Source organism: Cibotium barometz, chromosome 66, assembly GCF_041138505.1.
Source record: "Cibotium barometz isolate CiBa-2024 chromosome 66, ASM4113850v1, whole genome shotgun sequence".
NCBI lineage: Eukaryota > Viridiplantae > Streptophyta > Polypodiopsida > Cyatheales > Cibotiaceae > Cibotium > Cibotium barometz.
The window spans coordinates 9,302,615-9,329,006 of record NC_141111.1 but is presented as its reverse complement, the minus strand read 5'-3'; the positions used below and the strand labels follow the sequence as shown (position 1 = coordinate 9,329,006).

Here is a 26,392-nt window from a genome sequence, read left to right as displayed (position 1 = left end):
GCACTGGTTTAAGTGCGGGATAGAGTGTTTTTGGTTAGCAAATCAGCTTCAGGCTGTCTACATCAACACTCTCTTTTCAGCTCTCTCATCCTAGTGAGCGGTTTGCATACTTTTCTTGCAGGTGCAGGTACATCAGTTTTGGCAGTTGGTTACATGCCAGTGGATGTCAGCACACATGCCTGCTTGATGTGATAGTACGCATTGGTTTATGCATCTGTCTGTGACACTTGGATAGTGATTTTGGCATACAGTTTGAGGTGTATACTGAGGTTTTGCAGGGGAAACTCTGCCCAAATTTTTCAAAATCTGTGATCTTTGCCATTGGTGTTGTACATCATATCTTCGTCGCATTCAGAGCGCAAAAGAAGTTCGATGGTACGAACTTCTCGCTCTAGAAAGAGCAGATTCAGGATGTGCTCATTCAGAAGAAGCAGTTGAAGCCCTTGAAGGGGATAACTGCTAAGCCTGCAGATATGGATACAGAGGATTGGAATGAGTTGGATGCCTTAGCAAAGTCTACTGTCAGACTTCATCTTGCTGAGTCAGTGTACTTTATAGTGGTAAATGAGAAGACTACGCATGAGCTGTGGATGAAGCTATGTGCCACATATGAGAAAGAGACTGCCTCCAACAAAGTCTATCTCATGAAACGGTTATTTGAGCTGCAGATGAAAGAGGGTGGATCCATTGCATCGCACTTGAACGAATTCAATATCATCTTCAGTCAGCTTCAAGCACAGAAGCTGAATTTTGATGCGGAGATGAAGGCGATATTTCTCTTATGTTCATTGCCATCATCATGGGATACTTTCCGCACTGCTATCAATAACTCTGCACCTGGTGGAGTACTGAACTTTGATGATGTTGTGGGTAGCTTGCTTATAGAAGAGATCAGAAAGAAGTCTGTAGATCATGGCAAGCAAGATGCAGCTCTCAATGTTGACCATGGTAGATGGCAGTTCAGGGGGAAGTCTACAGAAAGAGGTAGGTCACGCAGTAAGTCACGCAGTCGCAAGGATATTGAGTGCCATCATTGTGGCAAGAAGGGGCACATCAAGCCTGACTGTTATGCATGGAAAAGAGAGCAAAAATAGAAGAAAACGGATGCAAAGAAGAATGACGATGGACCAAAAGATGATGATAGGAAAGGGAAAGCAAAGATTGAGGAAATCAATGCAGTCACCACACTGATAGTAGTGACACTGAGATACCTTTCATGTCATGCCTACCTGCAGAAGCGCTTACTACATCCGATGATGGATATTCTCAGGATTGGATCCTAGATTCAGGTGCTTCATTTCATGTCACTCCCCATAGGGATTGGTTCAGCACCTATGATAGCGGAATGCATGGCTGTGTTCATCTTGGAAACAACTATGCATGTGACATAGTGGGAGCAGGGGACATTAAGTTCTCATTTGCAAATGGTTCGTCATTTACTCTGAAGAATATACGTCATGTACCCAAGCTGACTAAGAGTCTTATATCGGTTGGTCAGTTGGATGATAGTGGTTATCATACTATCTTTGGATCTCAGAGTTGGAAGATTCAAAAAGGCTCTATGGTTTTGGCGAGAGGTGCCAAATGTGGGACGCTATATCCCTTGCATGTATCAGGTGTTTCTGATAATGTTGTTGCTATAACCGAGCAGCCAAGCACTTCTTTGTGGCATTGCCGGTTGGGCCATATGAGCCAGAATGGAATGAAAAGCTTATGCCGTTTGGGTTATGTGCCGAGTTTGAGCTTTTCTGATTTTGAATTTTGTGAACATTGTGTATATGGCAAGCAGTCTAAATCAGCCCACAAGCGGCAGGCTAAGAAAGAGCTTGACAAGTTGGATTTGGTTCATTCAGATGTATGTGGTCCTATGCCCACTCGATCATTAGGAGGGGATGAATATTTTGTCACATTCATTGACGATGCAACCATACCAGGAAAGTTTGGGCTTATCATATGGCCCGTAAGAGTGATGCATTCAATGTGTTTCAGAAATGGTTGGCTTTGGTTGAGAATCAGTCAGATGGAAAGCTTAAATGCTTGCGGACTGATAATGGTGGAGAATATGTCTCTGATGAGTTTCGACATTTCTGTGACACACGTGGCATAAAGAGGGAGCTTACCACTCCTCGTACTCCAGCTCAGAATGGAGTTGTAGAGAGAATGAACCGGACTATTCAGGAGAGGATGCAATGTATGCTTTCTCATGCCAGCTTGTCAGGTGGATTTTGGGCTGAGGCATTGAAGACTGTAGTGCATGTGATTAACAGATCACCGAATAAGAATTTGGATCATGGCGTTCCTGAACAGGCATGGAGTGGCAAGAAGCCCTCTTAAATCACTTGTGCATATTTGGGTGTGAGGCATTTGCACATGTGCCAAAAGAGCTTCGGAAGAAGCTAGATCCGAAATCTAAGAAATGCATCTTTCTGGGTTATGGTGGTGAAAGTGGAGAGATGGGATATCGTCTCTGGGATCCAGAAGGCAAGAAGATCATACGCAGCCATGATGTGGTCTTCAATGAGAAGAAGATGCATAAGACACCCATCAAACATGTGGAAATGCACAGAGTCACCTTTCAGGATGTTAATCCACTGGCACATGATGGTGGTAGAAGGCAAGTTGTTCATGTACCAAATGTGGATCAAATGGTATAGCCAGGTACTCCCAGTGGTTCACAACAAAGGGCAGATGTGTTGAGATATCGAGCTCATCTAGTGAGGCGGTGGACACTGATGACCCGCATGGGGGATAGGCCCCACACTTACACCACTGGCATGGTTGGTGAGATCTTGGGTGATATGCGGCCAGTGGGATGAGGCTGTGTGACAGCCATTCTAGAGACTGGCATTGTTATAGCGCTAGCTCATTTAGTTGGGTTCACACTATAGAGAACCCGTGTATGTATTGGTTGAGTACCTTTCATATTATGTGTACTCTTATCTTGTATATGGTGTGTTGAGTGTTGAGTGAAGAAGAAGAAGATTTTCAGCCTCTCACCTTGTGTGTTTTCTATTAGGGTTTTGTGAGTGTGTGTGTGCTTGCAAAGAGCTCAAGCTCTCTTCCCCTCTGCATCTTTTCATGGTATCAGAGCCTGGTTCCTGCTAAGGGCTGAGATGCAAGCAAGAGAACCACATGAAGCGGTACGAGGGTAAGAGCTTCAACTACTTATCCCCATTTGTGTTGGTGAACTACACCCTTGTCGGGAGCTCTACGGGAGTCACCAGCAAACGATCTCTGATTGAGGAGCTTTCATCGCGGGAGTAAAACTATAGGGCAACTATATTGTCCTATCGGACTCTATTTTTTGGGTCAAAAACGCGTTTCGGGTGCGTCTGGACCTCCGGTTTTCAGAAAGCAGGCGATTTCAAGCACTACGGGTAAGTCATCGATTCTCTGCAGAACTCTGTTTTAAGAACAACAGGACGACAGATTGGCTATGCAGACACAGTGTGTGCTGCAAAGAGGTCAACAGTTGCCATTGGGTGTATGTATGCATATTGAAGTCACTGGTTGTGACATTTGAGAGTACTACAGTACCGCTGCAGAAAATACAGCAGTTTGTGTAGGACAAACCAGAGTGCTGTTTCTGGTAAAATTGTGTGTTTGGCAAGATGTCAAATGATGGGATAACCCATATTGTGGCTGAGAAGCTTGATAAGAATAACTTCCATGCTTGGAGGTTCAGGTTGACGAATTTCCTGATGGGAAAGGGCTATTGGGACTACATAGAAGGTGAGCATGAAGAGGTACGGAGATACCGGACATAAATCCGCAGATGTGAAAGAGTTTAAAGACTGGAACCAAGGAGCCAGGAAAGTTATGTATTGGCTCTCCATTAGTATACAGGACACCATGATTGGGCACATTCAAGATGCCAAGTCCCCCAAGGAGGTGTAGGACACCTTGGTAAAACTCTATGAAACAAATACCAAGGCACGTAAGATACAGTTGAAGAATGAACTTCATACTGTGGAGAAAAAGAGCATCTCTGTGGAGAAAAAGAGCATCTCTGTGAATGACTATGCATTGAAGATAAAGGGTATTGTGGAATCCCTTGCATCTATTGGTGTGTCAGTAGATGATGATGATAAGGTGGAAGTCTGTCTACGTGGTCTCGGGCCACAATACAAGGCATTTAAGACGTCTATTCAGACTCGGAAAAACATTCCCAACTTTACAGATTTGGTGTCTATGTTGATTATAGAAGAGAAGAGCTTGGGTGAAGACCAACAGTCTCCACAAAACAAAAACAGTTCAGAGCAATAGGCCTTCTACACAAGTTCAGGTAGAGGACGAGGTAGAGGAGGCCGTGGACGCGGTCAAGGAGGTGGCCGAACAGGTAATCAGAATTATGGCCAGCAGCAGCAACAACAACAGTCCCAGAATACACAACAACAACATCAACAACACACAAGTGGAAGAGGCAAATTCAGAGGCAGGGGGAGTCAAAGAGGTCGTGGAAATTGGCAAAGACAATATAATGATGCACGTGAATGCTTTTATTGTGGTAAGCCTAGACATGTGCAGGCAGAGTGTTATAAGAAGCAGGCTGACATGCAAAATGGGAAATTGCAGCAAAACAACTATGCATCCTCAAGCAGAAATAATGAGGATAATGAAAGGTTGTTTGTTATGCAGCATGTCGTGAATGCCATGTCTGAAAATGTTGAAGCAGCACAAAAAGATGATGTATGGTATGTGGATTCAGGTGCTTCGAACCACATAAGTCATGGGGAGTGGTTCAAGGAGATGAAAACCTGGAAAGACCAGGTTTTGTGGAAACAAGGGATGACACTGCTCATCCAATTGCCCATGTTGGAGATGTGCCATTGTCTATGCAGGATGGCAAAGTGAAGTACCTTGCAGATGTACTTCACGTTCTGAACATAACAAAGAATCTGGTTTTAGTTGGCCAGATGATTGAGCAGGGTTTGCAGGTTCGGTTTAACCCTGATGGTTGTTATGTTGAAGACTTTAAAGACAAGTGGAGGTTGGTTGTAAAAGGCAATAGAGTGGGCAGAATGTTTACGTTAAATGTAGACATGCCTGAAATGAGTGTTGCGATGTTTGCAAATGGTTCAGGAATTGTTGCAGACACAGACATTTGGCATAAAAGAATTGGACATGTGAATGTGCAAAGAATGAAGTCTATGTAGACTAAAGGAATTGTGACAGGGCTGCCAAAGTTTAAAGTGGAAGGTATGCAGAGAATATGTGAAGCATGCCAATTTGGAAAGCAAACAAAGCATGTATTTCCACGTAATAGATGTGAGCAGAAATGCACTAGATGTTGTGCATTCAGATGTATGGGGTCCTACGAAGACCATGTCTATGGGAGGCTGTAGGTATTATGTGACTTTCATTGATGAGACCACACAAGGAAAGTGTGGGTATATTTCATGAAGGAGAAGAGTGAGGTGTTCACTCACTTTCAGAATTTCAGAGTTTTGGTTGAAAAGCAAACAGAGAAATATGTAAAGTGCCTAAGGTTAGATGGAGGGGGAGAGTACTTCTCCAATGAGTGCTTTGAATTTTTGAAGATTCGGAGACAGTTTACATGTAGATACACTCCGCAGCAAAATGGAGTTGCTGAGCGGAAAAACAGGCACATTGCTGAGATTGCGTGAGCATTGATGGAAGAGGAAAATATGCTGCATAGCTATTGGGCTGAGGCTGTTTCTACAGCAGTATACATCATGAACAAGACTCCAACTGCAACCATACATGATGTAACTCCAGAGGAGAGGTTTACTGGCAGAAAACCAGATTTGTCTCATCTGAAAGTCTTTGGATGCATTGCATATGTGCATGTGCCAGATGAGCTGAGAACTAAGCTGGATCCGAAAGCTGAAAAATGTGTGTTTATTGGATATTCCCGTGAGCAAAAGGGATACAGGTGTTATAACCCTGCTATGCGTGAGTTGAGGGTAATCAGGGATGTTGTCTTTGATGAGATGAGCAGTTGGTATTCTACTGGAAAAGAAGCTATTAGGGCTGATGTGAGTGGAAGTGTGGTTGCACAGAATGCAGGTCAGCAACAATCACAGTCTTTGAGTGGACCAGGAGAGTCCTCATCTAGTGGGTCTGTTGATAGACCATGGAGTGGCAGGCTGCATCATAATACCAGTCCTGCAAATGTGATTAGTACATCACATAAAGGAAAAGAGAAAGTGGTTGAGCCCCTTGGTATGCCTAACATTTCTGCAGGGCATTCTCATGTTGATGGAGAGTCTAGTGGCTCAGATATGAGCCTTGATGAGGAGCTTGGGATCCCAGCTATGAGAACACTTGGTGTAAAGAAGGCTATGGAAGCCATGAATGAAAAGCTGCGAAGATCTGGGAGAGTGAAAAATCCTGTGCAGAGATTTACCTATGATGGTTATGTGGCACATCACTATGCATATATGGCAAAGGTTGTGCAGGTTGTTGAGCCCACATGCATTGATGAGGCTGTTGGAAATGTGTGTTGGGAGAAAGCTATGGATGAGGAGATGAATGCACTATATGGAAATGAAACTTGGGACTTAGTGCAATTGCCTGAAGGCAAGAAAGCCATTGGATGCAAGTGGGTGTACAAAGTAAAACATAACAGTGATGGAAGCATAAACAGGTATAAGGCTAGGTTGGTAGCCAAAGGATATGCGCAAACTTTTAGCCCAGTTGCCAAGATGGCAACAGTGAGAGTTGTGATAGCAGTGGCTGCGTCAAAGCAATGGTCTTTACATCAGATGGATGTAAAGAATGCATTCTTGCATGGGGATTTGTAAGAAGAGGTGTATATGTTGTAGCCACCTGGTTATGAGGATGTGAGTCACCCCGAGCATGTTTGCAGGTTGAAGAAAGCCTTGTATGGCTTAAAGCAAGCACCAAGAGCATGGTCTTACAAGATTTCTGAATATCTTGTCACTATTGGCTTTCATGTAGCCAATGCAGATTTGTCGCTGTATGTGAGACATGGTGATAGAGGGGTTGTGCTTGTTGTCATCTATGTAGATGACTTGATCATTACGGGGGGCCATGATGCAGAGATCTTTGATGTAAAGATCTTGCTTAGACAGAAGTTTGAGATGAAGGATCTGGGGGAGCTCAGATATTTCTTGGGCATTGAGGTGATTAGGTCACCACATGGTATTGGATTACTGCAGAGACAGTATGGCTTGGACATGTTGTCCAAGTATGGTATGATAGGCTGTAAGCCTATCTCAGTGCCATTGGATCAGAATGGCAAGTTGAGTGCAGATTCAGGAGAGATTTTGGAGGACCCTACTGTGTATAGGCGCATAGTAGGAAGCTTGATATACATGACGATCACCAGGCCAGATTTGCGCTATGCTCTTGGGTTGGTGAGTCAGTTTATGCAGGTTCCACGGAAATCGCATTTGGATGCATTGAGACGCATACTGAGGTATGTGAGGTCTACTTTGTATTGTGGACTATTCTATGAGACTGGGACAGAGATATGTGTACATGGGTACACAGATGCTGATTGGGCTGGTAGTATCTCAGATAGAAGATAGAAGATCTACCAGTGGATTCATGTTTTCTTTGGGGAGTGCTGCTGTGACTTGGAGCAGCAAGAAGCAGCCTACGGTTGCTCTATCTAGTACAGAGGCCGAGTACAGAGGAGCTGCTATGGGAGCATGTGAGGTAGCCTAGTTGAGGAAGCTACTTGGAGATTTGGGTCTATCACTGGATAGACAAGTTGTCATTTTCTGTGACAACATTAGCAGTATACAGTTAGCTAGGAACCTAGTCTTTCATGCTCGCACGAAGCATATAGAGGTCCACTACCATTTCGTCAGAGAGAAGGTCTTGGCAGGAGACCTTGAGCTTGTTTATGTCATCACAGAGGATCAGGTAGCTATCTTCACCAAAGCATTGGGTACAGAGAAGCTCCGCAGATTGAGAGCTTCGCTTGGTGTACATGAGATGGAGTTGAGCTCGAGGGGGAGTGTTGAGATATCGAGCTCATCTAGTCAGGCGGTGGACACTGATGACCCGCCTGGGGGATAGGCCCCACACTTACACCACTGGCATGGTTGGTGAGATCTTGGGTGATATGCGGCCAGTGGGATGACAGGCTGTGTGACAGCCATTCTAGAGACTGGCATAGTTATAGCGCCAGCTCATTTAGTTGGGTTCACACTATAGAGAACCCATGTATGTATTGGTTGAGTACCTTTCATATTATGTGTACTCTTATCTTGTATATGGTGTGTTGAGTGTTGAGTAAAGAAGAAGAAGATTTTCAGCCTCTCACCTTGTGTGTTTTCTATTAGGGTTTTGTTTGTGTGTGTGTGCTTGCAAGAGCTCAAGCTCTCTTCCCCTCTGCATTCATCAATTGGTGGACATGATGAGCAGGATATGGCTGATATGCATGATGGACAACAACTTGACATGCCTTTGAGATGGTCAACCAGAATCTCTAGACCGCCAGATAGATTTGTGCCAGGCGCAGACTATGTTATGTTGACTGACTGTGGAGAACCGTCATGCTACAAAGAGGCTATGCTTCGTGGATGACAAGCGCAAGTGGGAGCTTGCTATGCAGTCAGAGATGGATTCACTCAGAAAGAATGATACGTGGGATCTTGTTTCTTTGCCTAGAGAGAAGCATGCGCTCCCATGCAAGTGGGTGTTCAAGATGAAAGTCACAGGTGATGCAGTGCCTAAGTATAAGGCGCGGTTAGTTGCCAAGGGATTCAAGTAGGAAAAGGGTGTGGACTTTGATGAGATCTTCTCGCCAATCGTGAAGATGACTACACTCAGATGTGTGCTTGGTTTGGTAGCTAAAGATGACATGGAGTTAAAGCAGATGGATGTCAAGACTGCGTTTCTTCATGGTGACTTGCATGAGGACATCTACATGTAGCAGCCTGAGGGCTTTGTGCAAAAAGGCAGAGAGAGAAGCTGGTATGCAAGCTTAAGAAGAGCCTATATGGTCTTAAGCAGGAACCCAGGGAATGGTATCACAAATTTGATGCATTCATGAGATCTCAGCATTTTAGGCGGAGTGAGTCAGATCACTGTCTTTACACCAAGAAGGCCATAGATGGCAGCCTGGTTATACTCATTCTATATGTGGATGATATGCTACTTGCTAGCAGGAATAGCTATGAGCTAGATGGTATTCGGGCCAAGTTGCATGAGGCATTTGACATGAAGGACTTGGGAGATGCAAGACACATTTTGGGCATGTGCATTACGCGTGACAAAAAGCAAGGACTCTTATGGTTATCCCAGAAAGAGTATGTCAACAAAGTGCTTGAGCGTTTCAATATGGCGGGGGGAAGGCATTGAGCACTCCTCTTCCTCCATATGTGAAACTCAGCCAGAAAGATTGTCCGAAGTTAGATGGTGAGAAGGCCAAGATGGCTAAGGTTCCTTATGCATCAGCAGTTGGCAGTTTGATGTATGCTATGATAGCTACGAGGCCCGACATTGCATTTGCAGTGGGAGTTGTTAGTAGGTACATGGCAAATCCAGGTAAGAAGCATTGGGAGGCAGTGAAGGGTTTGATGCGTTACTTGCGAGGTACGCAAGAGATGTGCATATGCTTTGGTAGACGAGATGCATGTGTATTGGGCTACACAGATGCAGATTATGCAGGTCACCCTGACACGAGGAGGTCTACTTCTGGCTATGTGTTTACCTTTGCTGGAGGTGCAGTGTCATGGATGTCACATGCACAGAAGTGTGTTTCACTTTCTACCATAGAGGCTGAGTATATTGCAGCCACAGAGGCATGCAAGGAAGCCATTTGGCTTAGTCAGCTAGTGGGAGATTTGGGAGTTACAGTTGATACTCCTGTGTTGCATAGTGATAGTATGAGTGCTATACAGTTGATACTCCTGTGTTGCATAGTGATAGTATGAGTGCTATACAGTTGGCACGAAATCCAGTCTTTCATGCAAAGACCAAGCACATAGAGGTCAAGTATCATTTCATCAGAGAGGTACTTGAGGACAAGCGGCTTGAGCTTGTCAAGGTGCATACGAATGATAATCCTGTAGACCTTTTGACGAAGGGTCTAGCATCTGAGAGATTTGCATGTCTCAGAGAGATGATGGGCATTGGGGGTGAGCACTATTCTCGCATGTACCACTCTCGCTTAGAGCCACATTGGCCTTTAAGTGGGAGGTTGTTGGGGGTAAAGGCCCCTGTATATGGGTATTTAGCCCATCATATATGAATGGAAGAAAAGAAAGATAAGGGAGTGTGAGCTACTACAAAAAATACGAGTCGCACTCTCTCTCACCCTCTCCTCTCGTGTGTATACTCTGCCTCGGTCCTCTTCATCAGATGGATGTAAAGAATGCATTCTTGCATGGGGATTTACAGGAAGAGGTGTATATGTTGCAGCCACCTGGTTATGAGGATGTGAGTCACCTCGAGCATGTTTGCAAGTTGAAGAAAGCCTTGTATGGCTTAAAACAAGCACCAAGAGCATGGTTTGACAAGATTTCTGAATATCTTGAGCCGATTGAAGTTGATCTTATCTTCTGGATTTAGGGTTTGAAACCATTGATGAGCCTTTCCTTCTAAGTTGAGTGAAAAGGTATGAATCATGGTCATGTCACTCATTGGCCCACAGGTTTCGTATGTGGATTCAAAGATCTCAACATGTTGGATCGGGTCCCCATCCCTTGAGAACTTTTATATAAGCTTGGAAATGATGTGTGGCTTCATTTAAGATGGTATGGATTCTAGAGCAGTGCCTAGTTCCCTAACCATTCCTCGGCCCCTCTCCGCAGCCATATTAAGAAAATCTGCCCTTGTGGCCACGTTAAGATCTATATTCAAATCCACCATTGGTCTTCAAGGAGCTATTCCCCCCCTACCTAGACCTCGTCCTCTTCCTGCATTGCCTCTTCTAGGCATTTCGGGTCTATAGGTAGGTCTCGCCAACTCATCATGGCATGGCTCATTATTAGCAGCCTCTGCCCGTCTTTGTTGAATTAAGAGCTCCATGTCTTGCAATAACATGGGATGATTGATCAGTTGCTCTATGTCTTCCTTTGTGTGGAGGCGGTTCTCAACTTCAACAGTTTCCCTGGGTAAATTATCCCCTTCACCTTGGGTATCAAATCCTTCCTTCGCTCTTGGCTCTTTTATTAATGGGTTCTAGATTTGGGATTTCTCCCTCAGTCATACCTATTTCCATACCAGCAGTGGCATTCCTAAACATTTTTGGTTCCTTACCTAGAACTCGAAGGTTGGGTTGGTACTTCCGATCTTGGAGCTTGTCTGATGCTGGTTGATGGGCACATACCCACAGATTACACTTCATAATCGTTGTTGGTTTGGAGACCAAAAAATCCCCTGGCTATGTCAAAGATACCACTGGATCTTGTAGGAGAAGATGATTTTTCTTCCTCTCCAATCCCAGAGAATCGTAGCTCTTCTTCCATGGACTCCTCACTACTTGTATCAATGGTGGCTAGATTTCTCTAAGTCGAAACACTCAATTAAGTGTTTGCAAGTGGCGGCCTGAACCAACACTCTTTTGATAGGAAGATCTTGGGTGGTTCGATGTACTATTGTCAGGAGTAAGGTCGTCTCCAATGAGTTTACCAGACCTCAAGTGCATGAGAATATGATTTGATAGGTTAAATCACAACCCCAAATGAATTTTCGCAGGGTTTTGTTGATCTGAATTTTTAGGCCATGAGACTGCAAATAGCTTTTCACGCCATGAGATAGCAAGGAATGGTTCACATCGTGAATCTATAAATGGTTCACGTCATGAACTATTTTCTGCACTTTCACGTGTTCAAAAGTCACTTTGAATTTCAAGTCCGCATTATCCTGATCTGAGTTGGTTGGTCTCAATTTACGTAATAGAGGCACTTTTCTAACTTTAACCTGACAATCCTTGGTTCGTGAATTAGATCCATCACTGACAGTTCATGCAATGAAACCGTAGAAGTTAGTTCACGTCGTGAAGTAGTAAGCAAGGGTTCACGTCGTGAAGTAGTAAGCAAGGGTTCACGCCGTGAAACCGGGAGTGTCTCATGTCGTGAAGTATTGAATAGTTCACACCGTGAAAAGGCAGGTGGTTCATGTCGTGAAATCAAAATGGTTCATGTCGTGAAATGATGGTCATTTCACGTCTTGAAGTAGTAAATGGTTCATGTCGTGAGAAAAGGTAGATAGTTCACATTGTGAACTATTTTCTGCTAATTCACGGGATAAGATTCCGTAGTATCCATTGTGTCAGAGGTGTTAGGATAAGGTACCCTATTTTTAGCAAGGTAATCCCACAATTTACGGCGCTGATTGCAGAAGCGGTTCATGCTATGAGATAGAAGGGAATGGTTCACACTGTGAACCGTTTTCCTGCACTTTCACGTGTTAAGCTCCCGCGTTGACAGAGTGAAGATTGGGTGTAAATTACCTATCCAGATGCTCCAAAATGGTTGTGCTAGTAGAGTAAGGAGTGTAATGCAAGTTCAAAGCACAACCAATGGCTCCTTATTTTTATGATTTTTGTGAATTTTTGAAAAAACAAAAAATAGAGTATCACACCTACTCATTCACACTGCTAGTAGTAAGGAGTGTAATGCAAGTTCAACGCACAACCAATGGCTCCTTATTTTTATGATTTTTGTGGATTTTTTGAAAAAGCAGAAAATAGAGTATCACACCTACTCATTCTCACTAGCAAGTTTGGTGATACAAACATCAAACTTAAAAGAAAAAATGGTGTAGCTTTCCTCTAGGGTCACCCAAGTACTCACGTGACCACACACTAAAAACAAACAATTTCTAACAAATCTTCACTTCCACTCAAACCTTATCCATTCATTCTTTACACAATACACTTCTTGAATGCAAAGGTAATGATGAAACTTGTATAGTGGGAGTGGAAACTCAAAGAGAATAGAAGAAACAATGGTGTTTCCCTGGCAGAGCGGGGCCAAAAATGTTATGGACTACCACACCTCTAAAGAGAGAACTCTAACATTCACCATTGGATGAAGAAATATACAATAACCATTGTTGGGGACTTACCAATGCTCTGAGCTCATGTCCCTTGAGGTCTCCAAGCTCGCTTCCAAAAGTTCCAATCCTCCAAGCTCCACCTCCACGCTGTCACCGCGCAAAGTCACTCACACCACCACACAAGGCAATCTCTCTCTCACTCTTCTACACATACATGCATAGAGAAGGCACATGCACTAGAGTACACTCTCACACTCTCTCTCTCACACAAGACAAGGTAAGAGCTCTCATAGCACAAGGGGGTTTGTGTCCTTCTATTATAAGAAAATGCCTTATATACAATTGGCCCTTATTCACACTTGGGCGCCCAAAACTTACTAACTAAGAGCCTGGGTGGCCAATAACTCATAATGAACAACTTTTATAGTGCCTTTGCATGACACTTTTTAATGTCCTCAAGTGGAGGAGCATATTTGTTAATCCAAAATGGGATTAACATGCATTTCTTAGAGGGAACTTTTTACGTCCAAATTTTGCCTAATGTTTATCCATTTATAACTTTAACTATAATGGTGTATTTAATTAAGCATGTTGCTTTTTAGAGGTCTATAATACTTCAACTTACCTCCATTGAAATTCCCTTGCATTTTCATGGATTTCTTAAGCCAATTTAGTGCCCATGGTTTGTGTATGGGCAAGTTCGTAGGATTTAGTTGATGAAGAGGGGACTTGCTTCCTTGTTGGTTGCCAAACCATTTGCGTCAATTAGACAGGTACTAGGTCGGTTTGTGTGGTTTGGTCCAACTGTTGAGGGTTATTTCATGGGACCCAAATGATGGAGTTGCCATCATTGAAGCATTGGGGCTTCTAAGAGATGTTTTGGCACCCATCATTGTTATTGAGTGATGAGGGCCCATGGTTGACAAGGCTTCTTGGTTTTTGTCGACGTGGCTTTGAGCTATACGTAGGTTGTCGACACTGTGAGCATAAGCTTCTGATTGTGTCTTTGGGAGCCATAGGTGTGTGTGTCCTTCATGGAAGCCTTGGGCTTTGAGAACATTGGTAGGCACCCATCGTTGGTGGCTTGGGGTTGCCTAACCTTTGGCCGAGGGGCCTTTGACCCACCTCTCACCAAGGATGATTGCTTCTTTGGTCTCACCTATGGGAACCACATAAAACTTACAAGCCGATGGATTAGAGATAGTATGTACCGTTTGTGTAAAAGACCCAAGGCTTTGTATTTGTTGTCCACTAGGAAGTTGAATTTGGGCATCAACACTGTGAAGAGATGATTTGCCTAGGGAGACCCATGTTCCCCATGGTAAAAGATTGTGGCTAGCTATGGGAGACAGCAAGGCACGCTTTCTTTGTATATTTCTGCCAAAGGGAAAATCTAACCATACCCGAAGGGTTGCAGTTTTGTTTTGGGGAGCTTGGATCTTCCTCAGCCTTGAGCATAAGCTCGGGCTCCTGCCTTACATGGTGTGGAACAGGTTCCTCTCCTGGACATCGAGTAAATAGTTCGACGGGGGATTGCGTGTCCTTGGGTATTGGTGGATAGGACACGTGTACTGGTGGTTCTTCGAGTTGAGCCTGGCAGTCTCGTACCAGTGCTTGGGCCTGTTGAAGACATTGCTTCTCCAAGATGGGGTTGGGATATTTGGCCAATTGCTTTGGTATTTTGGCTTGATTTCGTGGGGCTGCTTGTGGGAGTGACATGTTGGCACAATCATCACTCCTGGAGGAGGATGATGTGGTCTTGTTGAGCCACTTTGGATGGTAACCCCATCTTCACCTTTGCCAATGTGCTTAGAGCATTGTTTCTTTTTGGATGTGGCACATTCTATAGCTAAGGTGTTGGATTGCTTTGGTGCCATGGCCTTCCTGAGTTTAGCTTGCATCCGTATGACAGCATTCAATGGGACAATGGATATCTTCCCATGTTGAATGCTCAACACGTTCAGGGATGGCATGCTTTTGACCGTGGAGTGAGAAACTGATTACAAAGGGAATTCTTTAAAGTAATGGTCGATCCCACAGTCGTGACATTGTGGTGTTGATGGCAGGCTTTTCTTCTAAAAAGGGCATTCAACCACTCTATGGGGCCCATGACAGAGAGGAAACACTGGAGAGGTGGTTTCCCTCTGCGGGTGCACCTATGGTGTGCACAATTGTTGGTTTAGGGTCCATGTGAGGCATAAACAAAGGAATATGATGTGTGATGGGTGCCTCAGGGGTGTCGGAGTTCATGGGCTTAGCAATGGACTGGGTTTGGACCTTTCCATGTTCAATGGGGTTTGCCTTGAGAGACAATGGTTGGAATGGAAAGGTGGGCACTATAGAAGTGCCACCGGTAATGCATGGTGCCTGGGAGGAGATGAGTGGTTGGTTGGGGGCAGTGCCACCGGTAATGCATGGTGCCTGGGAGGAGATGAGGGTAATGTTATAAATGGGCTTTAGGTTGTCATTGGCTCGGTGGCTAGTTGCATGGAATTGCTTTCTTGCATATTGTCATCGAGAAAGATCGCCCATTTTGCAGACTTGATCAAAGGTTGAGGGGTCCTTCACTAACAGATGGTCATGAAGCTTTAGATTGTGCAAACACAAGAGGAAAGTTCGATCCATTGATTGCTACTCAATTTTTCCCTTTCTTTGCAACACAAACCAAGGTACTTAATGTGTGTAGTCACGTAAGGTTTCCTTTGGTTTTTCTTCTAGCTGGAACAATTGGATAACGGGGCTCCATTTGGGCCCATATTGTCATCGAGAAAGATCGCCCATTTGTAGGCTCGATCAAAGGTTCAAGGGTCCTTCACTATGGTCGTGAAGCTTTGGATTGTGCAAACCCAAGAGGAAACAATTCATTAATTTATTGTCACTCAATTTTTCCCTTTTTCGCAACACGAACCGAGGTACTTAATGTGTGCTATGTAGTCGCGTGTAAGGCTTTCCTTCCACCAGTTGGAACAATTGGATAACGGGGCTCCATTTGGGCCTGTATGGTGCGAATACAAGAGTGAAGGCCTCTCTCATTACTTTGAAAGTGCCTTTGTGCTGAGGGTCCAAGGATTGGAACCATTGCACCGCTGTGCCTTAAAGGCTAAGTCCAAAGAGATGGACCTTTGTTGCATCATTGAAAATTTCAAATGCTTAACAGATTTGGTTAAAGACCTCTAAGTGGGATATGGGGTCTCCAACTCCGTGGAATTTCAGAATAAGTTTGAAGATTTTCACCCACATTGGTTGTGTATGTGATGTTTGTGGGTGCAATTGTTGTGCCACTCCCCTTCCAATAGCTTGTGCTAGGCTTGCAATGTCAATTTGGGGATCAAGGGGAGGTGGTATGTGGGTGGGGGGTGGGAATAGGCCCGTGGTTATAGAAGGATGCCCATGTGTGTGCTCCGGGCATCTATTCACTTGGGGGTGCATGTATGCACCGCTAGATGAGGGCACTTCATAAATCATTTCGCCCTCACGGCCAAACGTGTTTAGCATGGTAGCCACACATGTGAATGTACAATAGCCGGGGTGTCGCCCAATGGAATCGGGGCACTTGGGGCATGTAACCATGACCGAAAGGTGTCCATGGTGTGTGTTGAGTCTTAGAAAAGCTTTAATGGTGCATGCGCGGATCTGAAATAGAAGTTTTGGCTCTCTTTTTCCTTACACGTGAGCGTACCCTTAAGGTGAAATAAGGTCTTTTTAGGCGTTTTGTGTGTGTAAAAACCACCCTAGTGAGTTGGGGAGGTAGACCTTTAGCACCTCTAAAGATTTGAAAATTGTATTTTTTTGATTTTTTTAAAAAAAGAGCATACGCCCATACACTTATGAGTGAATGACTATGGCTTAAGTTTTTTTAAAATTTATTTTTAAAATTTATTTTTTAAATTTTTTTTAATTTTTTTTAAAAAAAGAGCGTATGCCCGTATGCTTATGAGTGAACGACCGTGGCTTTAGGAGTGAACGACTGTGGCTTAGGTGTGAACGACCGTGGCCTTAGTTTTTTTTGAAAAAAGTTAAAAAAAAAAGAGAGCGTATGCTTGTACGCTTAAGTGAATGGCCATGGCTTTAGGAGTGAATGACCATGGCTTAGGTGTGAATGGTCGTGGCTTAAGTTTTTTTTCTGAAAAAAAGTTTTTTTCTTTCGGTTACGTCTGTATGCCGTGCGATTTTGAATTTGGGTTGGGTGGAGATTTGAATTTTTGAGTGAGAGACAACTAAGATTCTCTCATTAATGCAAAGTAGGTGGGAAGAGGCTAAAGTTAGTGGTTAACTCTAGATTAGTGATTTTCAACTAATCTTGAGACACTCTAACTTAAATAAAAATTAATCTTTCCTAATCTCACTATTAATCACCCTTTTAGCCTCTTCTTTGCTCTCTAATTACTCCCTAATGGTGAGGAGTTTTGAGATGGGGATTTTATAGGTAGACTAGCAATGTTAAGGCTAATCCAATGACGTGACCATCCCCAATTAATCCTTCTAGTTGAGTCTCTAATTAACCCATTCAAAAGAGAGAAAATTAGGTAAATGAGATCTAATTAATGTTAATTCTCACTAATTATGACTTAATGGGAGTGGTCTAGGCATGTATTTAAGTCAAGGCAAGTGTTTAGAACCTAACGCCACTCCATTAGTCCAATTGCAATCAATTCGGCTCAATTTCTTGGTTTTTAGCTCTCTTTAAGCTTACTAATCACACTAACCAATAGATTAGTGATAATTAGTAAAAATTAAGAGATTACTTATGATTTTTAGCTCTCTTTAAGCTCACTAATCACACTAACTAGTAGATTAGTGATAATTAGTAAAAATTAAGAGATTGCTTGTGATTTTTGAAATGTTTTTTGGTTGATTAGGATTCTATCTTGCGCTCCTAAGCTACCTATGTACACAAATCTAACAAAAAACATGATTGAAAGCTGATAATTAGCAAAAAAACACTTTAAGTTTAAGCAAAACCCTCTCTTTTGAGCTCTCTATCACTCAAATCTCTAGTTTTTTTTGCTTAAACTCTTGCTAATCCTACTCCCAACCATAAGCTATGCACAAAATCTAAACAAAAACAACAAAAAAATCAACAAAACAAATCAAACAAACCAAAACCGAATGCCATAGTTACTTACTTTTGGCATCGGAATGGAGACTCCGTTGGATTCGAACAAGGAAGGCTTCAACAACAAGAAGTGGATTGGTGCTCCTTGACATCGGCGCCAAAGATGTTAAGCTCACCCTAACGTGTTGTGGGAAGTAGCTGATACGCCGAGCTCGAGCTATGCTCAAGAGCTCCACCGTAGCCACTCGTCGTGCCGCGATCCTCTCGCACTCATTGTCACACTGAGGCGATTCCTAATCCTACGGGTGGTGTAACCTCTCTTACGAAGATCATGTGGGATCTCTGCGGAAGATGATCGCGGTGATAGCCTAATCACTCAAGCAAGAGGGAGAGGAGAAGCAAGAGAGAATGAGTAATTAGCACTAATCACATCCAAACCCAAACCCTAAGCATACCACACATGCTAGATTGGACAAGTTTGCAAGAGAGAAGGAGAGAGAAAACTCTACTTCTATTGCAAAAATGGGAGAATCTATTGTACAAAAAAGAGAAATTAGCTTTTTATAGTTCCAAGCCTTTTCCCACTATGCCGCCCGGGAGTAAGTGACCCGAGGCGTCCAAAACATAGTTATAAGGCTTTTCTTTATGTTTTGGCCAACTCACCAAGATCCTCTTGTCTCTCCTTTGAAGCTCAAGACTTGGGAGTGTCTTTAGGGCGTTTCCCTCATCAAATGATGAGATTTACAATATATTGCGGGTGCCCATTACATAAGTATGTGGACATAGTTGTCATAGGAATGTGTTAACCACATGTGGTTAACATATATCGGGCCAAGCTCACCCTAATACATTATTCATTTTCTCAACTAGTAATGTTAATTGAACATATTTTTCATATGAGTGCTTCTTTCTAAATATGAGCATATCGATCTTGGACCTCCTCAAAAATGAAGATGCACCGCAATTGGTCTCTCTAATTGGGCACCTGTAATGCCTCCCAACATAGACCAACACACACTAGGGTGATAATTGATCTCTCTTGGGTACCTCTATTAATCCCAAGCCAAACCCACACACATTTTCTCTTAGATGTATGTGGAAATTCTACTCTCGGGTATGCCTCTAAAATTTTGTGATAGTACATGGCTATGCACACCTTTGAAAGTTTGTAATAGTACACAGCTATACACGTAACTATACATAGGGATACAATTGTTGTGTGTATGCCACTTGTTGTAATGTGATACTCTTGAAATATTCACTCAGTATAGGCATCATTCTCTCACTACATTCTCTCACTAGTAGTGTGACTACATCATGCGGACATGCCCTCATCCTCTTGTAGTGCATGCGTGTGCATTCTTTGAGCCACATCTTTGTTGTCAAATAGTGAAAAGAAAGATAGCCTACATGGTAGGGGCATGACGTCTAATTGAAATCTAGTAAAGAGGATCCTTATAGGCCCGTGTCATGTGCCAAATTATAAATTTGTTTTGCTCTAGGTTAATCTTTCATAATGTTTTGGTGACCATGACAAGTGCTCAATAAGTTTAAGTATTTCAAGCATATTCTTCAATCTTAGAACATCATCTAGTTAAGGTGATGACACAAATACCACATGTTGAGAGAGAGAGAGAGAGAGAGAGAGAGAGAGAGAGAGAGAGAGAGACTTGTATTACTTAAAATAATATGTGAGATTAATTGAGGTGATGACACAAATACCACATGTTGAGAGAGAGAAAGAGACTTATATTACTTCAAATAATATGTGCTTAAGCAAAATGCTTGAGAAAAAGACTAGGAAGGGAAGTGGTTCAGGGATCATGATTCCAGTTGTTGAAGCAAAGCATGGAGTCACTTGCCTCATCATCATCTTCTTCAATGTCGTGGAAGGTATAAGGGTTGTAGAGGTTATATTCTGGCTGGTCATGGAGGCCAAAGTTTTCCTCCATCTTCACGGCTATCATGTGATGAAGCAAGACCTGTGGTGGGCTGCATAGAGACAAGTTGGTGGGGTTTAGATTGCTACGGAATTGTTGACGTTGCTGCTGCTGTTGAAGGTGATGCAGGTCTGCAAACAAGCTGGGCTTCACCTCTAGTTTTGGGCTCTTGCTTGCAGCTTTTACTTTAACATGAACATGCTTCTGGTCCGAATTATCACTAGAGAAAGCATCGCCTTCTGCAGTTGCGTGAGAAAGCTCAGCTTTTTGCTCGCCGGAGGTGCTGCAGCCGGGAGTCATGGAAGCTTTTTGCTTTCCTGCGCCACTGCTGGTGGTGGACAAATTTTGAAGAAGATCAGCTGCATCGTCTTGGTTTTCATGTACTGGGCTCTCCTGCAGCTCATCTCGCCTGTGATCATTAGTTGGTGTTAGAGCGTCTTTTCCAGCGGCAATCTGTGCATCTAGCAAGTCTTTCAACCGGGCCACCTGCACGTTAATCTTCTAGATTAGAGCTCGTAATTGCACTAATTACAGTCACAATTATGGACTACGCTATGGTTGAACGATCTACAAGCATGCATATTAGTGGAGATACAATTATGAGCTCTAATCTTCTAGATTAGAGCCCGTAATTGCACTAATTACAGTTACAATTATGGACTACGCTATGATTGAACGATCTACAAGCATGCATATTAGTGGAGATACAATTACGAGCTCTAATCTAGAAGATTAGAGCTCATAATTGCACTAATTACAGTTCCAATTATGGACTAAGCTATGGTTAAACGGTCTACATTAATGGAGGTAGAAGTAAGAAGATTGCGGCGGTATTCGATAATTACATTAAGATTATGGATTAAGAGAAGTTTAATAATCTGGTCTCTACAATTAGTGGGCGCACACACAGGATTGTTGTCTCATCTGACATGTGACTAATGCCATGTATTTTCCTCCCCTGATAGTGATGGTATCACGGATTGGTTGAGAATGAGTCACGAGTCATTATCTTCAGCTAAATGGTGCCCTCTGTTTTCTCGGTAGTGCACTTCACAAAGGTCATTAGCCTTTATGAGGTCATGATTTATACCCCTCACCACCCCCCCTCTACACACACACACATACCCTTTCCTTTTAACTTTTCACACCATAAGGTTTTTTATTTAACTAAAAAATGAACCCTCCCCTAAACATAACACAAAATTAAATTTGTACATTTGTCATATGTGTGCATGCCCACGTCCTTAAAGTCATTCATGTATTCTAGTATTCTATCCAAACAAAAGAATCCACACTTTAAATTACAAACACAAATGTATATGTATGTGCATACAGGTAAACCACACATATGCATCTACACTGTAGCTAACCACACAATGACACATTGTACAAATGGCTTTACATGCTTTTACACAAACAAGCAAACTTATGCACGAGCATGCATCTTCCAAAGCACACACATTGCCAACACATGTGCGCGCGCGTACACACACACACACACACACACACACACACACACACACACACACACAAAACATGCCTCTTCCAAAGCACACGTATTGCCAACACACACACGCGCGTGTGCACACACACACATGCGCGTGCACACGTGTACACACACACACACACACACACACAACATGCCTCTTCCAAAGTGTATGTATTGCCAACACTCACACACACGCGCGTGCACACACACACACACACACACACACACACACACACACACACACACAATATATAGCAAAAACCATTGGGTGCTGTAACATGCAACATTTTCTGAACACCATTTGATACCATGACATTAAACTCCACATTTGAAACAATATTAAGAAAAGAAATGATAGGGTTTTGGTGTTTTGTAGACTCGTTTGGCTTTTTGTCGTATTTGGAGTGTTTTGTAGACTTGTTTGCCTAGTCATTGATGATGATACTAAAGATATGCGATTAGGTGCATCCGTTTCATTGTGCGCTAAGATGAGATGTTATATCATGGGCTTATTATGTGTATTTACAATTGATGCTAATAATGAGTAGTTATTGCAAACACATGGTGAGCTTAAAGGTTGATGCTAATAATGAGTAGTTATTGCAAACACATGGTGAACTTAACGGTTGCTACTAATAATGAGTAGTTTTTGCAAACACATGGTGAGCCTTAGATGAGTGATATGGTGTGCAATCACATGGGCTGATGTGTAATTAGTGCTTACGCTAGTATTGTCGCCAGTATTGTCGTAAACACAAGGTGCAAGATAAGATAAGATTATTAGCAAACATTAGCTTAGTTAAATATGGTGTGAAGTAATCTAACATGATGTCATAGGATCGAACCTCGAAGCACTCAGGGTGTTTGGCATGGTATGGTGTGAAGGATGTATATATGATGGCATGGCCATGTTGTAAATGATGTGTATATGTGTGTGTGTGCGCGCGTGTGTGCGTGTGCGTGTGTGTGTGTGATGGCATGGCATGTTGTAAATGATGTGTGTGTGTGTGTGTGTGATGGCATTGGAACTCTTCAAATTCTCATGGATGGCATGGCCATGTTGTAAATGATGTGTATATATATATATGTGTGTGTGTGTGTGTGTGATGGGATTGGAACTCTTCAAATTCTCATGTTAAAAGTTGAGATTAACGAGTGTTAATGAGAGGAGTGGCTGATTAATTATGATGAGGAATACCTCGGCTTGGAGCTTATCTTTCTGGGAGTGGACAGCATCGAATTGTTGCTTGAGGATATCGTAGTCGCGCTCGAGCTGCTTGGTTTTGTGGCGAGCACGGCGGTTTTGGAACCAGACGGCCACCTGACGGGGCTGCAGGCCCAGCTCCTGCGCGAGCTGGTTCTTCCGCTCAGGCTCCAACTTGCTCTCCATATCGAAGCTCACCTCCAGCGACTTCACCTGCTCATTCGTCAGCCTCCGCTTCTTCAACTCGCTCATCATCGGATGCATGCAATTCTCATACCCTTGCTCCATATCCACCACCTCCATCCCACCTTCTGCATCCTGCACCAGCTGCGCCTGATTGCCATTGCTGCTCATGTACAGTGGCGCCTCTCCATTCATCTCCCCTTGATGATCACCCACCTCCTGCACATGCCTGCTTCCACCGTAATTATACTTATGCACCCTCGTGCTGCCATTGCCTCCTTCAGTGTACTCCTGCAGCATACTGCCCACCAAACAAGGGCCTGCAGTTCCATTAACAGCACTTAATATTAGTGGCAAATTTGGAGTTTCAAGGGAGCAGCATCATGCCAGCATCATTAAAATCCTAATGCACACAAGCACTTAAATTTGGATCAATAATTACCACATACATGATCATGTGTTGTACAACTGCAATTATTACCATTAGCTAACTGTAAGGGGATAAATCAAGTGATGCTTAAGAATGGGTATCCTTCACCTAGAACCTAGAATGGATGATCCACTTGATACACTTCAAGGATCTACTCAGAGAGAGTTCCCACAAGGGGGCTTCCTTTCGTCCCAAACTAGGGCAAGGAGCCAGATTTCCAATCAAGCAAAGCTAAAATTGGCTTCCTTTTAAACCTCAAATCTCAACTCTGCCATTTTTTGGCAGAATTGAGATGGCTGGGCTTCCTTAGCTGCAGCTATTTTATAATGAGGGTAAACGAAGCCCCCTGTGGGAACTCCACCTAAGCTAGATTTAGAGGTTGAGCTAGAGATACACACATTGGAGCATGGTGAAAGTGCAAGATAATCATCTCCGTGGTACGGACTCCGGTCGGTACTGACTCCTCTAAATCCACCTAAGCTAGATTTAGAGGTTGAGCTAGAGATACACATTGGAGCATGGTGAAAGTGCAAGATAATCATGTCCACGGTACAGACTCCGGTCGCCTTTGTGGCCAGTGTTGAAATTTGATGACCATTTCAAGCTTGAAACCTGGTCCTTTTGGGCTTCAAATGACCCTTGAAATTCTACCTGAGTCTGCAACCATGAATTGGTTTCATGCAGCATCAAATTGAAGTCCAAGACGTATAGGATGTAAGGTTTCATGGGATGTAAGAGGGTGTGTGCAGGCACATAAAAGAAGAAGGTGACATCTTGAATCCTGAATTGAAGATCAGAGAAAGTTTCAAATTCTGATGAGACCTTACTTTGGTCTTCGCCTGCTTGTGGTAGAGGGAATAGATTCATCAGATGGTAGAGGGATTGATCACTGGACTCTTCAGTCAGGAATCCGGGTTCAAATCCTGCCATCTCACACCCTCCATATTCCTGTAACTAAATATATAGTACATCTCTCAAAAGAATGAACTGCAAGACAATTACTGATGAGAGGAGATCATGTAGAGCACCTTTAGCCAAGACTACTACGAATGGAAAAGAAGGAAATTTGTTCTTGAAACACCCTCTTAAATTTAAGATTAGTGCTATGTAAACATAAGAGCAGCCAAGATAACAGAAGTATATGGTACAACTGCTGGACATGAAAATTTGACCAAAAAGCACTGCAACTCACATAGGATATGCTATATTAATGTGCCCACAAGGACATGAAAACTAAACCATATAGTAGAGTGGCAATGAGAATGATCACCTGAAAGCATATGGGATGAGCCAGGAGTGAAAATTGTAGTGACAAGTGGCTCATTTGTCAGAGCATTGTTGCTGCTGTTTTTCAACAAGTAACCAGCTTTGGTGGTAACAGGTGGCCTGACTCCGCAATTGAGGGCCATTTTCACTCCACTCACAGCCAGCCAGATGATGAGTCACAATTTACAAAAGGGCCCAAAACACCCTGGGCCTCACATCTGTAATGCCCAAAGCGACCATGTAATTAAGAAGTTTGATGGATTAAACACAGATTTGCAAGAGGATCAGTACCCCATTAATATGGGTTGTACTGCATGTCGGATCAGGATTAAGGTGCTTGGAAGGGTGCTTAGATGATGGGAATCAGCTAGTCTGCAGAGAGGGAGGGCAATGTCAACCACAGCACAGACATAGGGGGGAACCATGATCATGAGATGGGGAGGGTCCGTCTAGCTTGAAAAGACGCATGGTAGTACTGGATCCAGCAGGATTGTACGTCAAGGAATGCTTGGAGATTGCAAAGGGTGGAATGAGAGTGGAAGCTGATGAATGAAAATATTATTGTGATCCAAGGTATGATTATATGGCATAGTATTAAGGTGGGTTATGGGTAATATGATTAGATTGTATGGTAGTACTAAGTTTGATTAATAGATTAATAGAAGCAGGAGGCAGCAGTAGTGGTAGTTGCTGCTGTTTCCAAGCTGTTGTGTGATTCTTTGATCATCAGGCTGACAGGATCGAAAGTAGTGATTTCCACGAAAGGGGAAAGTTTTCTCAGAAGAGCACATTGGAATGATGGAAGATTATACCCAAATAAAGGAGGTTGGGTACGCTTGAACAGCAGGTGATCAGAGGCCCAAAAAATCACATGAAAAGAAGAAGCGAAAGGCTGAATGGGTGTGTGTGTGTGTGTGTGTGTGTGTGTGTGTGTGTGTGTGTGAGAGAGAGAGAGAGAGAGGCCTTTTTTGGCTTTGAGAATTCTCAACTGCGAGAATGCAGGAATTGCAGGAATTGGTTGCTACATCTAATCAGTAGATAAGGCCATCACGCGTCGTGACTCCCTTTCCTCCTCAATCGTCGTCTAGCAGTAGCTTTGCCGTTGGTTTTGGAAGCATGCAAGTATATGCACTACTGGCTAAGGTATACAAGCTTGGCTCATGGGCACTCTGCAACAGGTGGACACACGCATTGTGTGTACGTGCTACTCGTGGAAGAAGGGGGAGAGAGGCAAAGTAAATTTAATATCCGTACCCCCCCTCCCCCCCCCTCTCTCTCTCTCTCTCTCCATATATATATATATATATATATAAAATACATACATACACACACACATGTATGTATGTATGTATGATGTGTATGCATGTATGTCATACATACATACATATATATATGTATATATGTATACATATATATATATGTATATGTATATATATATATATGTATATATATACACACACACACATAGAGAGAGAGAGAGAGTGGGTGGGTGGGTGTATATGTATGTGTGTGTGTGTGTGTGTGTATGTATGTATGTATGATATATATACCTCTCTCTCTATATATAGATATATATACATATGTATATATATGTATGTATATGTGTGTGTGTGTGTGTGTGTGTAGAGAGAGAGTATGTGTGTGGGTGGGTGTGTCCACACACACACACGTGTGTCTTTGTGCGCGCCTGCACCCTTTTCTCACAAGAATAAAAGAAAAGACAAATATAATCACCAAACATGTCATATGCAGTAAGGTGAGAACTTTGAGCATCATGCCTAATCTTGTGAAGTCACCCACTCCTATGACATGCTGACTATTGTGAGTTACATTGATTCAAGAATCATTCCCAATCTCATTAGCATCACCTAAGGATCTC

General features: G+C 43.1%; 1 protein-coding gene across 4 annotated transcripts; it reads right to left on the bottom strand.

Moving 5' to 3' along the window:
• Window positions 1-19,729: 19,729 nt before the first annotated feature.
• LOC147602746 (uncharacterized) lies at window positions 19,730-25,766 on the bottom strand. Of its 4 annotated transcripts, none has more exons than XM_086797501.1 (4): window positions 24,518-25,766; window positions 24,075-24,234; window positions 22,629-23,137; window positions 19,730-20,427 (listed from the first exon to the last, which is right to left on the bottom strand). In XM_086797501.1, exons 2-4 carry the CDS (start codon window positions 24,175-24,177, stop codon window positions 19,816-19,818), a joined length of 1,224 nt encoding a protein of 407 aa, XP_086653627.1. In that variant the 5' UTR covers window positions 24,178-24,234; window positions 24,518-25,766; the 3' UTR covers window positions 19,730-19,815. The 4 variants fall into 4 exon arrangements, with proteins under 4 accessions (XP_086653627.1, XP_086653624.1, XP_086653625.1 ...); XM_086797498.1 differs by having other exon boundaries at window positions 24,075-24,201; XM_086797499.1 differs by having other exon boundaries at window positions 24,075-24,195.
• Between the last annotated feature and the right edge of the window lie 626 nt (window positions 25,767-26,392).

Bases quoted from the DNA above. Each gene is read 5' to 3' on its own strand.
- LOC147602746 (XM_086797498.1), bottom strand. From the start codon at position 24,571: ATGAGCCACTTGTCACTACAATTTTCACTCCTGGCTCATCCCATATGC. The intron at 23,138-24,074 runs GTAAGGTCTCAT...ATGGAACTGCAG, and splicing joins ACAAGCAGGCGAAGACCAAA to GCCCTTGTTTGGTGGGCAGT. The intron at 20,428-22,628 runs GTATTCCTCATC...ATTAACGTGCAG, and splicing joins AAGATAAGCTCCAAGCCGAG to GTGGCCCGGTTGAAAGACTT.